Genomic DNA, 13,771 nt, shown 5'->3' with positions numbered 1-13,771 from the left:
TCTTTTTAGCTTTTTAGATCTAAAATTTCTTCTCCTACAAATCTAAATTCACATAGTTAAGATGGCAAAACAAAAGAAAAAAATGGTTGAATCACCAACAAAAACTATGAAAGCAACAAAAGAGAAAATGAAGAACTCTACAATCTCGAAAAAAAAAAAAAAAAAAAAAAAATCAAACTTTCAAGTTCTAGAAGAGATGGAGATGAAATTGAGAAGATGACTGCTCCAAAAACTTCGGCGAACAAACCAAATCCGGTGAGAATCTTCAACCTTTAATCATATTTCTATAAATTTGTATGAAAAAATTAAATTTTCATATGATTGTAAATACAAATTTACGTTTGTTTAGTGATTTTACTATGTATTTTCTAGTTTTCATAGTTTTGCAATTTCATTATGCATTTTTATGTTTGTGTAGTAGTTACTGAAGTTGAATGGGTAGTCTGTGGTTAGTCTGCATTCTTATATTTGCAAACTAAATTCACAAAATCTCTGAAGATGTAGTCTGTGGTTACTCTGCATTCTTATATTTGCGTAGTAGTTTTAGTCTTGAAGTTGAATGTGTAGTCTGTGGTTACTCTGCATTCTTATATTTGCATAGTAGTTTTAGTCTTGAAGTTGAATGGGTAGTCTGTGGTTAGTCTGCATTCTTATATTTGCAAACTAAATTCACAAAATCTCTGAAGATGTAGTCTGTGGTTACTCTGCATTCTTATATTTGCGTAGTAGTTTTAGTCTTGAAGTTGAATGTGTAGTCTGTGGTTACTCTGCATTTTTATATTTGCATAGTAGTTTTAGTCTTGAAGTTGAATGTGTAGTCTGTGGTTAGTCTGCATTCTTATATTTGCAGACTAAATTTACAAAATTTCTGAAGATGTAGTATGTGGTTACTCTGCATTCTTATACATTTACATAGTTTTGGTATTTTTTTGTTCAATTGAATGCAGCAAGAGAGGGTGGTGGGATCTATTAGATGTAGGCGTCAGGAGCTAAGGTTGCCAGATGTGGATTTGATGAAAGATATCAAAGTTGGAGCATGCCCACAACAAGGAGCATCGTAAGAACTTCACTTCCCGAACTTAAATGTCTTTTTAATCTCTTATCTCTTATTTGAAACTTCTTTTTTAGCATTTTCAGTTCAGATTGTAGATTATTCATCATTATGTTCGTGAATGCTATAATATGTGGAAAAGTTATGCAAGATATAACGGTAGAAGACGCGAGACAATTGAGGGTTGACCTGACATATGAGATTGTATCAAGCCAACAAGAAAAATGGGATCCAAAAGAAGAATGCAAGAAATGAAGAGCTGATTTTCCGTATTTATAGTTGATTACGTTGTGTTTATTTGTGGTAAAATATTGGAACCATTCTAACTTGGGAGTGTTCGATTATGATGTACTATTACTGTTAATGTGTTGGAGTTGTTTAGTATTCATGTTATGCATATTCAGTCTTTGCTGGATTATACTTTTTTGTATAATTACTTTGCCAAAACATTTTATTATGATGGATGAAATGTTTATAGCTTTTCTGGAAATATTATGTGTACATAGTCCCTTTCTCTATCAGGTTAAGCACCAATATAATTATCTATATTTGTGAATCCAAGATTACTTGAAAATCACTTTTTGTCATAATAACATGCTTCATTATGGTAGTTATTAAGAAGCTATTTATTGTCGTCGCAAACACATAATCTCCAAACAACCGATCACCATTTCATCCTCTATCGCTAAATTGGATAGCAAAGCTAGCTTAAACATCTACTAGTTGACCTTTTTCTTTTGGTTCTAGCTTTCACAAAGATTGGAGAGTTAAACTATGCAAATTAAAATTTTCATAGTGGTATTATGTAATTTTAAGTTTGTATAGTACTACTACTATACATTTTTACGTTTGCATAGTACCAATCTAGCTAATGTTGTATGATTAGTTTAGTTGATTACAATGGTAATGCATGAATGGTATCCGTTATTCATCTTCGTGTATGAAAATAAATGCAGTCAAATGTCGAAAAAAAATTATAAAATAGGAAGAAAGTGTAATTGTTAATCTTCTCATCTTTTCAGTAGCCATTTTCTAGAACAAAATATTCACATGTACATACAAATTTGCATAGTTTAAACTAGTATGAAAATATAAATTTTCATATGTAAATATAATTTTACATAGTTTAACTAGTATGACAATATATGTTTGCATATGTAAATATAAAATTGCATATGTTAACTACTATGAAAATATAAACTTTCATATGCTATCTCAAATTTACAGACATGTTCAGTTTCAATAACTACTATGCAAATGACAGTTTTCATATGTAAAAAAAAATAAATCATGTTAACCAACTATGTAAATATAAATTTTCACAGGAAAAATCAGAAGTCATGTTTGTTCAAATTTAAAAATTTGGTACAGTGCCAATTGCTAGTTTAATTGCGGCTTGCGCTTTTTTATTTTCCTCTTGCAACACTACTGCTTTCATTCATTTTATTTCCCTCGGGCATTTCCACAAATACGTAGTGAGCATATTCAACTTCTCCCCCACCTTGAATATATACCACTCAAATTTGTACCTATAAAATATGGTTATCCATGAACCCATTTTATATCACAAGAAATCAATGTTATTTTTTTAGTGTAACGAAGAATCTTCGCTGCTTTATTGGAAAAGGTAGTTTGTCTCTGAATGATCTTGATTTATTGAAAAGGGTATAATAGGAAACCAAAAATTTAAGGGGATAAAAATTAGACCGTAAATTGCTTACAATTTCAAAAGCGAGGAGTTTATTTGGCAAGGCCTAAATAATAGGGAGGTTTTACATATACCTTCGTGACTGAGGAGTTTATATATAACCGGATTTGATTGAGGGGGCTGAGGCCCATTTCTTGGTAAGTATATATCCTTTATATGAGAATAATAAAATTACCAATTAACTGATGAAGATAATATATGACCTAGATTAGAGCCTCACTACCACCTTTATTACCCTAATCTCGAAGAAAAAAGGAGCAGATGAGTTGAAAGATTATATGCCTATTAGTCTTCTTTGATCTTTGTGCAAAATAATCACTAACGTTCTTGCTACTATACAAGGTTGAAAGCGATAATGGAGGTATTATTTTGAATTTCCAAAATGCATTTGTTAGAAAAAGACAAATAGTTGATTGTTCCTGAATTGGTTGCAAATGAAATAATTTATTCAATTCGAAAGAAAAATTGGGTGGTGGAGGTATGGTTCTTAAGGTGGATATCAAGAAAGCTTAGGATCATGTGTCATGGAATTTCTTGGATTTTGTTATGGAGAAGATGGGTTCGTGTATGCATTTCTAGGGTTCAATTTTCCACTCTCATCAATGGAGTTCCACATGGCTTCTCATGGACTTCTAGAGGATTGAGACAAGGTGACCCTTTATCACCTTTCCCATTTATCATGATTACGAAGTGTCTTTATATTAGGGGAAAATGTACATTGTTGAACTCCACTTTACCTAGCTATACTAGTATCTCAAATTACTATCTTTCAAGTAATTCTTTGTTTCTGATTCCTAAAGGTGTCGCTAAGCTCTTAGTGAAGCTATCTAGAAGATTCATATGGGAACGAAAGGGAGGAAGGAAAGACTAAGATGCATATGGTTAAATGGGATAAGCTTTGTCTACCCAAGGAACAAGGAGGGTTGGGTTGCAAAGACCTTTTGCTCATGAACAAAGCTTTACTAGCGAAACAGAGTATGAGATATGGTGAGGAGAATGAACACCTATGGCGAAGAGTGGTAGATAAGCATGGAGAAAGGGTAAACAAATGGTCGTTGAATTGAAGGTGCCGAGAAATCCTTTTGGGAAGAGTATTGCAAGTACGTGTATGGGACAAGTTTAAGAAATGCGTGATTTTTCTGCCCGGAACCGAGGAGACCATTTCATTTTGGGATGATGTATGGCTGGGGACACCTCACTTTAGGAGCAATTTGGTGACAATTATAGCTTGACATGAAATAAGAAAACCTTGATAGCGGATTATTTGGAGAGAGCGTGTCACTTCGAAAAGGCCTTTAACAACTTGGAAATAGAAAACTTTGAGACCTTTCTTGTATCTATTTAGGGGAATAAATTTGGAGAGGTGGACTCAAGGAAGTGGATTTAGATGGGTTTATCGTGAAATCCTTTTGCTTGGTCTTGGCCAACGAGTTTACCTTGCAACATCATATCTTGGATGATAAAGAATTGCTAAGCGGTAGTCTTGCTATGGCTGCTAAAAGGCTAGCGGAGTATAGATTTGGATATGCTAAGTAATCCAATAAAGTACTATAGTTAACAATTTCTTGAAACAAAGTAATGAAGTGAAAGACAGGTACAACAAGGACCAACTAACAGTTGATTTCGGAGAGAGAAAAGAGGTGAATTTTTAGACTTACAAGTTACATATATTGACAATCCCCCAGAGAGAATCTCTAGGTGGTAGCATCAACTGTCAATTTGTTACCACCATTCGGAATTTCGTGAGAATCCATCTCTAAGTGGACTCAAACATGGTAGCATCAATTGTCTATTTGCATCTGTATTCGCAAATTTGCGATTTCGTTTGCAGATCGGCGTGACAGGGAAGTTTCGTCGTGGGTTTTTTCTTACTTTATTTTTCAATTTGGGGCGACAGTGGGAGTGTCGGCGTGGGGTTTTTTCTTAACAAACCATCGCCACTTTTTTTTAGGCAAAAGAAAATTTTAATAATTAAAAAAACTAACTTGGGACTCACTTTTAACAAAAAAAATATGGGTGATCTTGGACACACCCATAAAAACACTCCTTTACCCTAATTTTAAAATAAATAAATAAAATTATTTTAGACGCATTTAGATTCCTAAATTACTTTTTTTTATTAGATGTACCTAAGACAAAACAAGTCATTTATTTAATACACATCACCCCATACTAAATTCTAGATACTCTACGTTCTTCACTTGTAAGAATGTGTCCATCTGTTTCTTCTTTCAAAAGAAAAAAATGTTATTGATTTCTTCTTTCACAAGAACGAATACCTAAAAGCCGTGTTGTTATTATTATTTTTTTTAATCATTTTGCTCTTATTGGAAATACCCCAAATTAATTTGGGAGATATTATTGAATTGAGGTTGTTATTGGGGTATGACAAAAACTTAACTTAGTTATGGGGAAGGGGAATGTTTTTATGGGTGTGTCCAAGATCACCCAAAAATATTTCAAAAATTTCAAAATGAAAATGGGTCCCACTATTAAATAGACTAGTTTTTAGTCCGTTTGTAAACGGGGGCCGTTTTCATAAAATTTATTTGATTTTTTTTTAATTTTTTTGAATTATTATGTATAAAAAAGTTTTAACTATAGAATACTGTAATGATTCATAGAAAGGGCATTGAGGCATAATAATATAGTATTAATAAAAGAAAAAAATAGTTCAACAAACATAATTAATTTGTTTTATGAACAAACCACTGACAAATCCTAAAATTTAAAAGTAGAATCTGTCTTTCTTTCATGCACAAATTCAAATTGGAAAAGTCATTGAACTCAAAATTTAACTGTTGACACTTTTGAATTGATTATATTTTGACAACTAGTCATTTCCCCTAATTTACACTTTAATTCATAGGTATAACATGTTCAGTTCACATTTTGTGAAAATGGAATTATTTATATTTTTAAATTATTTACTTAAATTACATAAAACGACACCCTTCACAAAACCATATAATTGATTTTTTTTTATAGTAGAACGGGGACCCCACCCTGATAAAACCCTTTGACTTCTTTTTGTTGTTTAATAATAGAAGTTTGATTAAAGTTTTGTGAGAATGTCGAATGAGGCAAATATCATAATGAAGCCACTTGAATAGCAAGACAATCCCAATTATACAAAAAAATATATGATAAACACCATTTTAAATGCAAAATTATATTTGTTGAGACTTTCTCACTACATACCATACAACTATGTTTTGAGGTTAGTATGATGCATTTGTATTCAGTTTCTGATTTTCCATTAATAATTCTTTGATGCTAGTTTGATGCATTTGCATCAGTTTCCGATTTCCTGTTAATTATTCTTTGAGGTTAGTTCGATGAATTTGCATCCAGTGTTATTTCCAATTTTTTGTTAATTATCTAAGGTAGTGTGTAATACCAACTTCTATTCAGTGCCGACTCATCCATTAGGCCGCTTAGGCGGCCGCCTAAGGCCTCAAATTTAGAAATTTAGAAGGCTTCAAAATTCCCTTATTTATCTTTATATATATTTGGTATTACTATATGTTTTGAAGAAAAAGAACTCAAAAAAGGATACTAGGAGTTAATTTGGGTTCTCCCCATGCACTAAATTTTGGGAGTGAATTTGTTTTAAGAAAACTTATTCTTATAGTCCACTACAAAATTTGCATATCGAAATTACATGACAAATCCAATGGTTATAAGTGGCGTATTTATCTTAATTTTTGTGGTAGAGTCCTCATTTAGTTAGATTTCTAAATTGGAAATAACAAAAGAGAATAGAAAATCCCAGGTTATATGCTAGAATCTCCATATTCTATGACGCCTTTCCCAGTTATTCTCCACTTAATTAAAGACATTTTAAACACATATGAACAGATTTTCTCTCTTTCTCAAGGTCTCTCTCCCACACACACCGCCCCCCTTTTATGTTTCATTATTTTACTCATTAAGTTCTTAACTATTTGTTCAATGATCATCTCAAGTTCGCAAATTGGTATCTATTATTTTTGTATTTTGATTGAAATCAATATACTTTTCACTCTTGTATGTGAAATTGAGGGTTTTCATTTTTAATATGAATCTATTAATTTATTATTTGGTTTATTTGGTCAATTTTCTATGAAAAAAAGCCTCACATGGCTCGCCTAAGGCCACATCTAAGCTTGAGCCGGCCCTGCTTCTATTGATCCTTCTGTAGTGTCCTTACAAACATGACATAAAAAATATATACATGATTCACTATGTGGGATTATCATAGATTATCCAGTTTCTAATTTCCCGTTAATTATTCTTTGAGGTTAATTCTTTGCAGTTGCATCTAATTTATAATTTTCTATTAATTATGTTTTGATTAAATTTCCTATTAATTATTCTTTGAGGTTATTTCAATGCATTTGCAGCCAACGATTTCCTATTAAATATTATTTAAAGTTAGTTCGATGTATTTGCATTTAATATTTTTTGAGGTTAGTTCCATGCATTTGTACTCAGTTTCATATTTCCTGTTAATATTCTTTGAGGTTAGTTCAATTTATTTTGCATCCAGTTTTCGAGTTTCTGTTAATTATTCTCTGAGATTAACTCAATGCATTTGCATCCAGTTTCTGATTTCCCGTTAATTATTCTTTGATGTTAGTTCTATTCATTGCATCCTGTTTTCTATTTCCCGTTAATTATTCTTTGAGGTTGGTTCAATGCATTTGCATCCAATTAATTTTCAATTTTCTATTGATTATTCTCTGAGGTTAGTTCCATTCATTTGCATCATGTTTCGGTTGCATCTAGTTTCCGATTTCTCGTTAATTATCTTTTAAAGTTAGTTCAATGCAATTGCATCCAGTTGCCGATTTCTCATTAATAATTCTTTGAGGTTAGTTCGATGCATCTAGTTTCTTATTTCCCGTTAGTTATTAGTTAAGGTTAGTTCCTTGCAGTTGGATCCAGTTTTCGATTTCCCGTTAAGTATTCTTTGACGTTAGTTTAATGCATTTGCATCAAGTTTCCAATTTCTAATTAATTATCCGAGGTGGTGTGTAATACCAACTTCTATTTATCCTTTTGTAGTGTCCTTGCAAACATGACATTTAAAATATATATATACATGGCTCGTGGGATCATCTAAAAATTATTGAGTTTCTGATTTCCTGTTAATTATTCTTTGAGGTTAGTTCCATGCATTTGTACCAAAAAAATTTCCTGTTAATTGTTCTTTGAGGTTAATTTCCAATTTCCCATTAATTATTCTTTTTCCAGTTTCTGATTTCCCGTTAATTACTCTTTGAGGTTAGATCAATGTATTTGCATCCAGTTTTCGATTTCCCATTAATTATTATTTGACGTTAGTTCAATGCAGTTGTATCCAGTTTCCAATTTCCATTTTTTTAAAGGTTAGTTCAATGGATTTGCAACCAATTTTCTCTTTCCCATCAATTATTCTGTGAAGTTAGTTTAGTGCATTTGCATTCAGTTTTTGATTTTCCGTTAATTATTCTTTGAGGGTAGTTCCATACTGTTGCATCCGGTTTCCATTTTCCCGTTAATTATTCTTTGAAGTTAGTTCCATGCACTTGCACCCAATTTTCGATTTCATGTTAATTATTCTAATTCAATGCAGTTGCATCCAGTGTCCAATTTCCTATTAATTATTCTTTGAGGTTAGTTCAATGCATTTGAATTCAGTTTTTTATTTCCTGTTAATTATTATTTCAGATTAGTTCAATGTAGTTGCATCTAGTTTCCCACTCTTCTTTAATTATTCTTTGAGGTTAGTTCCATGCATTTGCATATAGTTTATGATTTCTTATTAATTATTCTTTGAGGTTTAGCATTTGCATCTAGTTTCCGATTTCCCATTAATTATTCTGTGAAGTTAGCTCTAGTTTTTCAATTTCCCGTTAATAATTTTTTTAGGTTAGTTTAATGTAGTTGTAGTGGTAGGATGCAGCACCGGGATATCAATGGTGAGATGGGCTAGGGTCAGCATAACACATAAGGCCGCGATCCATCGGATCGGGGTGACAGCGTGTGGTCGCGGTATGGAAACCCTACACATGGAAAGAAGGGGACCGCGAGATAGGGGACAGGTGGAGGGTTGAGATGAAGAAGAGGGGAGAGATAAAAGAGAAAGGAGGAGAAGAGAAAGAGAAAAAAAAAAAAAAAAAAAGGGTCCAAAGAGAGGAGGAGACTGGTAGGAGGAAGTGAGTAGTAACACTTCCAACAGTGAGAGTTAGTGAATAGTGCTCGCAAATAGTGACTGGGTTGTAACATTTGGCGCCGTCTGTGGGGAAAACGAAGTAGAAATGGCACCAAAGAAGGTGGCGGGTAGGCCCCGAAAGATAAGGGTCCCGCAGATCTTAGGAAAGCCGTGGTAGAAGAAGGGGAAGGACGAGAGGAGGGAAGAGCAGAAGAAGAAGCGCGGCTTATGCGGGAAGAGATTGGAAGGCTGAGGGAGGAAAATGAGGAGCTGAGATGAGAGAGGGAGAGGATGGAGGAGGAGACCGGGGAAGAAACAGAGGAGGAAGCGGAGAATGAAAAGGTGGAGGACGAAAAGGAACAGGGACCGACCCTAGTGGACAATCCGGTGACCGGGTTAACGGTTGAACAAGTCCAACAAATGATTAACAGTGACCGAGTGGCGAATCTTCAACAAATAAGGGTCCAAACGGGCGCGGCTAGTCAAGTGGTGGTGGGGCTGAACCGCAACCCGCTTGCAGATGCGATATGGACTTCGGAGGTACCAAAACGCTTCAATCAGCAGAGATTCGAGAGATATGACGGAACGGGTGACCCGGCAGATCACATCCATCACTTTAGACAGCAGATGCCTCTCTGGCAAGAGGCGAGGTATGATGGTCTGCGGTGCATGATGTTCCCGGCCAGTCTTAAGGGGGGGGGGGGGGGGGGCGCTTTCGACTGGTACTATCGGTTGCCTTCAAAGAGCATAACCAATTTCCAAGAGTTAGAGCAGGCGTTTGTTGACCACTTTATACATCAGAAGAGGAGGGTTGTGGACATCGCGGCCTTATTTAACGTTAGACAGAGATCCGCGGAATCGATCAGAGAGTATCTATGTCGGTTCAAGGCTGAGACCCTAAAGGTAGAGAATTTGGATGAGAGGACAACGGTAATAGCATTCGAAAGGGGGCTGCGACCTGGAATGGCGGTCCATCAGTCCGTGGCGAAGAACGAGATCGCAACATTGCACGAGTTATATCCGCGGGTAGAGAAGTATATTAGATATGGAGACACCATGCAGAAAGAGTTGAAGAGGGCCAAAGACGATGCTCGGTGGTGAGAAAGGGGTGAACGCAGAAAGAGAGAGGAAGTGACCGAAGCGGGAGAGGTACCGCGGACAGTCCTCAAGGCCGGAAAGAGGAAGGGAGATAGCGCGGAGAGAGCAAAGGGAGCGGAAGCCATACCGCGAGGTGGAACATGTCCCGTTGGCGAGACCGTTGAGTGAGATAATCGCGATTAAAATGTGCAAGGATATGAAGGGTCATGAACCATTCCGGCCGAAATGCCCAACAAGCCATACTGTGAGTATCACCAGGTGCGCAATCACGAAACCAATGATTGTTATGCCTTGAAATGGTTAGTCCAGAGATTAATAGAGAAGGGGATGCTGAGGGAATTCGTAGGGGAAACTCCCGACCGGGAGCCTGGGCCTGCCGCGGGACGAATATTGGGAACCATAAATGTGATTTTCAGCGGGGAAGCGTTGAGTCACAATGCCCACCGGGATAAGGTCAGGAGGACGGCGAGTATTCAGCAGGTCAATGAGTTCCACAGAGGGCAGAGATACAGAGCAGAGTTAATGAGCGGGGAGGAGAAAATTACATTCTCCAAGGCAAACTTCCGAGGCGTGGATACGCCACACGAGGATGCGTTGGTTATTACAGTAGCGATGGGCAATTATGTGGTCAAAAGGGTCCTGATAGACTGTGGTAGCGCCGTGGATTTGCTATTCAAAGGAGCTCTTAAGGAGATGGGGATCAACCCGGGGCAACTGAGACCTCCGCGGACAAGTTTGTATGGATTCAATGGAAGTGTTACAGAGCCTATGGGGGAACTTCTGCTGCCAGTAACAACGGGGCCCGTGACAATGTTCTCAAGGTTCATGGTGGTCGACTCCAACTCCCAATACAACGCGATCCTGGGGAGGAGATGGATACATGAGATGAGGGCGGTGCCGTCGACTTACTATCAAGTTATCCGATTCCCTACCTCAACGGGAACATATGAGGTCCGGCAGAGATCAGGTGGCATCCAAGAACGATCCACCGTAATACAATCAAAAGGATGTCCCGCGACTGAAGAGGAGTCGACGAGCTCTAGGAAGAGGGCCGACATAGCAACTATTAATGGGGCCGTGGAGGAGGGGGAGGAGGTCGCCGTGGTTCCAAAGACTTTGGCCGAGATAGAAATAGTAAACTTGGGAGAGGGCGAAGAGGAGAAGTTCACATCGATAGGGTCGAGTCTTACAGAAGAATGGAAGGATAAGTTGGTGCAATGCTTGGTGAAGAACAGAGACGTCTTTGCGTGGGGGATAGAGGATGTCACTGGTTTAGATCCGGAGTTTGCATGTCATCGCCTGCACATGAGGGAGGACGCGAAGCCAGTGAGACAGAAGATGAGAGGCATGAGACCCAAATATGCAGAAGGAATCCGAGAAGAGGTTGCTAGGCTAAAGGGTGCGGGGATAATAAGAGAGGTGGAATTCACAGACTGGTTGTCCAACGTGGTCGCGGTCCCGAAGAAAAATGGAAAGGTCCGGATGTGTGTGGACTTCACGGACGTAAATCTATTGTGTCCGAAGGACAGTTATCCGATGCCGCGAGTAAATGAGTTGGTAGACATGACTGCGGGGTTCAGCATGTTGTCATTTATGGATGCGTCTATGGGGTACAATCAGGTGGCAATGTATGGATCGGATCAGGAAAAAACCTCCTTCGTAGTGGAAGGGGGCACATACTGCTATACTAGAATGCCATTTGGATTAAAAATCAGGAGCCACCTTCCGGTAGCAGGAGAGAAGATGTTCGAGGGCAAAATCCGAAAAGGCATTGAGATATACATCGATGATATGGTGGAGAAGAGTATGTCGAAACAGAGCACTTGGAAGGGTTGGAGGAGACATTTCAGATATCTGCTAAACGCACAATTTGAAACTCAATCCCGAGAAGTGCACATTTGGAGTCACCACAGGGAAATTTCTGGGGTATATTGTGACACAGCGAGGAATAGAGGCCAACCCAGAGCAGATAAGATCATTGGTGGAGATGCCATCACCAAAGATAGTGAAGGAGGTGTAGCAGTTGGCTAGAAGGGTCGCGGCTCTTAACAGGTTCATCTTGAAATCATCCGACAAATGTAGGCCGCTGTACAGACTATTGAGAAACACCACAGATTTCACATGGACGGCAGAATGTGAACAGGCATTCTAGGGGCTTAAAAGGTATTTAGAGGGTACACCATTGTTGTCGCGACCCGAAGAGGGAGAAAAGTTGTATTTGTACCTGGAGGTCACAGATTATGCAATCAGCTCGGTCCTCGTTCGAGTAGTGGATAAGATAGAAAAACCAGTGTACTTTTAGAGTAAGACGTTGTTGGATCACGTAAAACCGATCTGATCGGGTGGAGAAGTACGCCTTCGCCTTGATATTTTCTGCTCTGAAGTTGAAGCCCTATTTTGAAGCCCACGCAGTGATCGTGGTCACGAACTTGCCTCTTAAGCAGGCTTTGAGAGTAGAGAAGTCAGGAAAAATGTTGAAATGGGCCGTGATGCTAAGTTCGTATGAGATCCAATATCAGGTTAGGACAGCGGAGAAGGCTCAGGCAGTGGCGGAGTTCTTGGCGGAGTTCCCCGCAGAGGACCCTACATGGGGGGAGGAGATGGTTTTGGAACCGGAGAGGGAAGAGGAACTGGATAGCTTGAACCCATGGGACGAAAGAAACGGTTGGAGAGTGTTTGCTGATGGGTCAGCAACAGATGCTGGCAGAGGAATTGGTGTAGTATTAGTCACGCCAGACAACAACAGGCTAGAGCTGACAATGAAATTGGGGTTCGCAGCATCCAACAACGAAGCGGAGTATGAGGCGGTAATCGCCGGCATGAGAATGGCAGAAGGCCTGGGGGTGAAGGAACTCACTGTATACTCCGACTCCAATTTGGTAGTGTGCCAGGCAAATGGAGGGTTCGTGGCGAGATGTCCTAGGATGGCAAGATATTTGGTAGTCCTGCGAAGTTGGGCGTCGAAGTTCGTGCAAATCCGCTTTGTACATTTGAACCGTGGGGAGAATCGCCACGCAGATGCTCTGGCTTATGTAGCCGCTGCCATGCCAGGGTCCGAAGAAAGGACCCTCGAAGTGAGGAAGTTGGACAAGCCAAGTACCGAGGAAGCATTGGGAGTAATGAATACCGCGGAGGGTGACGAAGGATGGGTGATGCCTATCAAGCAGTTTTTGACAGGGGGGGGAGGGGATTTGTCCCAGAGAAAGACGAAGGTTGGAACAGACATCTCGAAGGTACACGTTGGTGGGAGGTGAATTATATCGGAGGAATTTCAATGGGCCTTTGTTAAGATGCTTGGGGCCTAAACCGCTCAAGAGGTGCTCGATGAAGTTGCACAAAGGGATTGTGGGAGCCACTTTCGGCAGGCGGGACAAAGATACCGCGGGTTGTTAACACAAGGTTACTTCGGCCTCACATGAAAAGAGACGCCGTGGAATTCGCCAAAAATGTGAGAAGTGTCGAGGTTTTCTCGGTTGATATTGGCCCCAGCCAGAGCCGCCGCCGCAAGTGGTCTAGCCCATGGCCATTCAGCGATGTGGGCCCTTGACATAATGGGACCACGCCCATGGCCCTCGGTAAAAGGAGATTCTTATTGGCCGCGGCGGACTATTTTACAAAGTGGATCGGCCGCACCATTCAGCCGGTGAAAAGAGGTGCAAGTGATCAAGTTCTTGTGGGAAAACATCATATGCCGTTTCGGGTTGCCCTATTCTATCATTGTGGATAATGGAACCCA

The 13,771-nt window shown here is 38.7% G+C and overlaps 1 protein-coding gene and 1 long non-coding RNA gene across 2 annotated transcripts; both read left to right on the top strand.

The window, feature by feature from the left end:
* Positions 1–19: 19 nt before the first annotated feature.
* On the top strand, positions 20–1,498 carry LOC147489375 (uncharacterized). The gene is made up of 3 exons (XR_015202144.1): positions 20–255; positions 948–1,057; positions 1,129–1,498. It is a non-coding gene; the product is annotated as an uncharacterized LOC147489375 (long non-coding RNA).
* Positions 1,499–12,506: 11,008 nt separating this feature from the next.
* Positions 12,507–13,289, top strand: LOC147489374 (uncharacterized). The gene has a single exon (XM_086574626.1). The coding sequence runs from the start codon at positions 12,507–12,509 to the stop codon at positions 13,287–13,289; it is 783 nt and encodes a 260-aa protein (XP_086430752.1).
* The last annotated feature ends 482 nt before the right edge of the window (positions 13,290–13,771 follow it).

This window comes from Coptis chinensis, chromosome 7 (assembly GCF_015680905.1).
Source record: "Coptis chinensis isolate HL-2020 chromosome 7, ASM1568090v1, whole genome shotgun sequence".
Taxonomy (NCBI): Eukaryota; Viridiplantae; Streptophyta; class Magnoliopsida; order Ranunculales; family Ranunculaceae; genus Coptis; species Coptis chinensis.
This window is presented reverse-complemented; position numbering and strand designations above follow the sequence as displayed.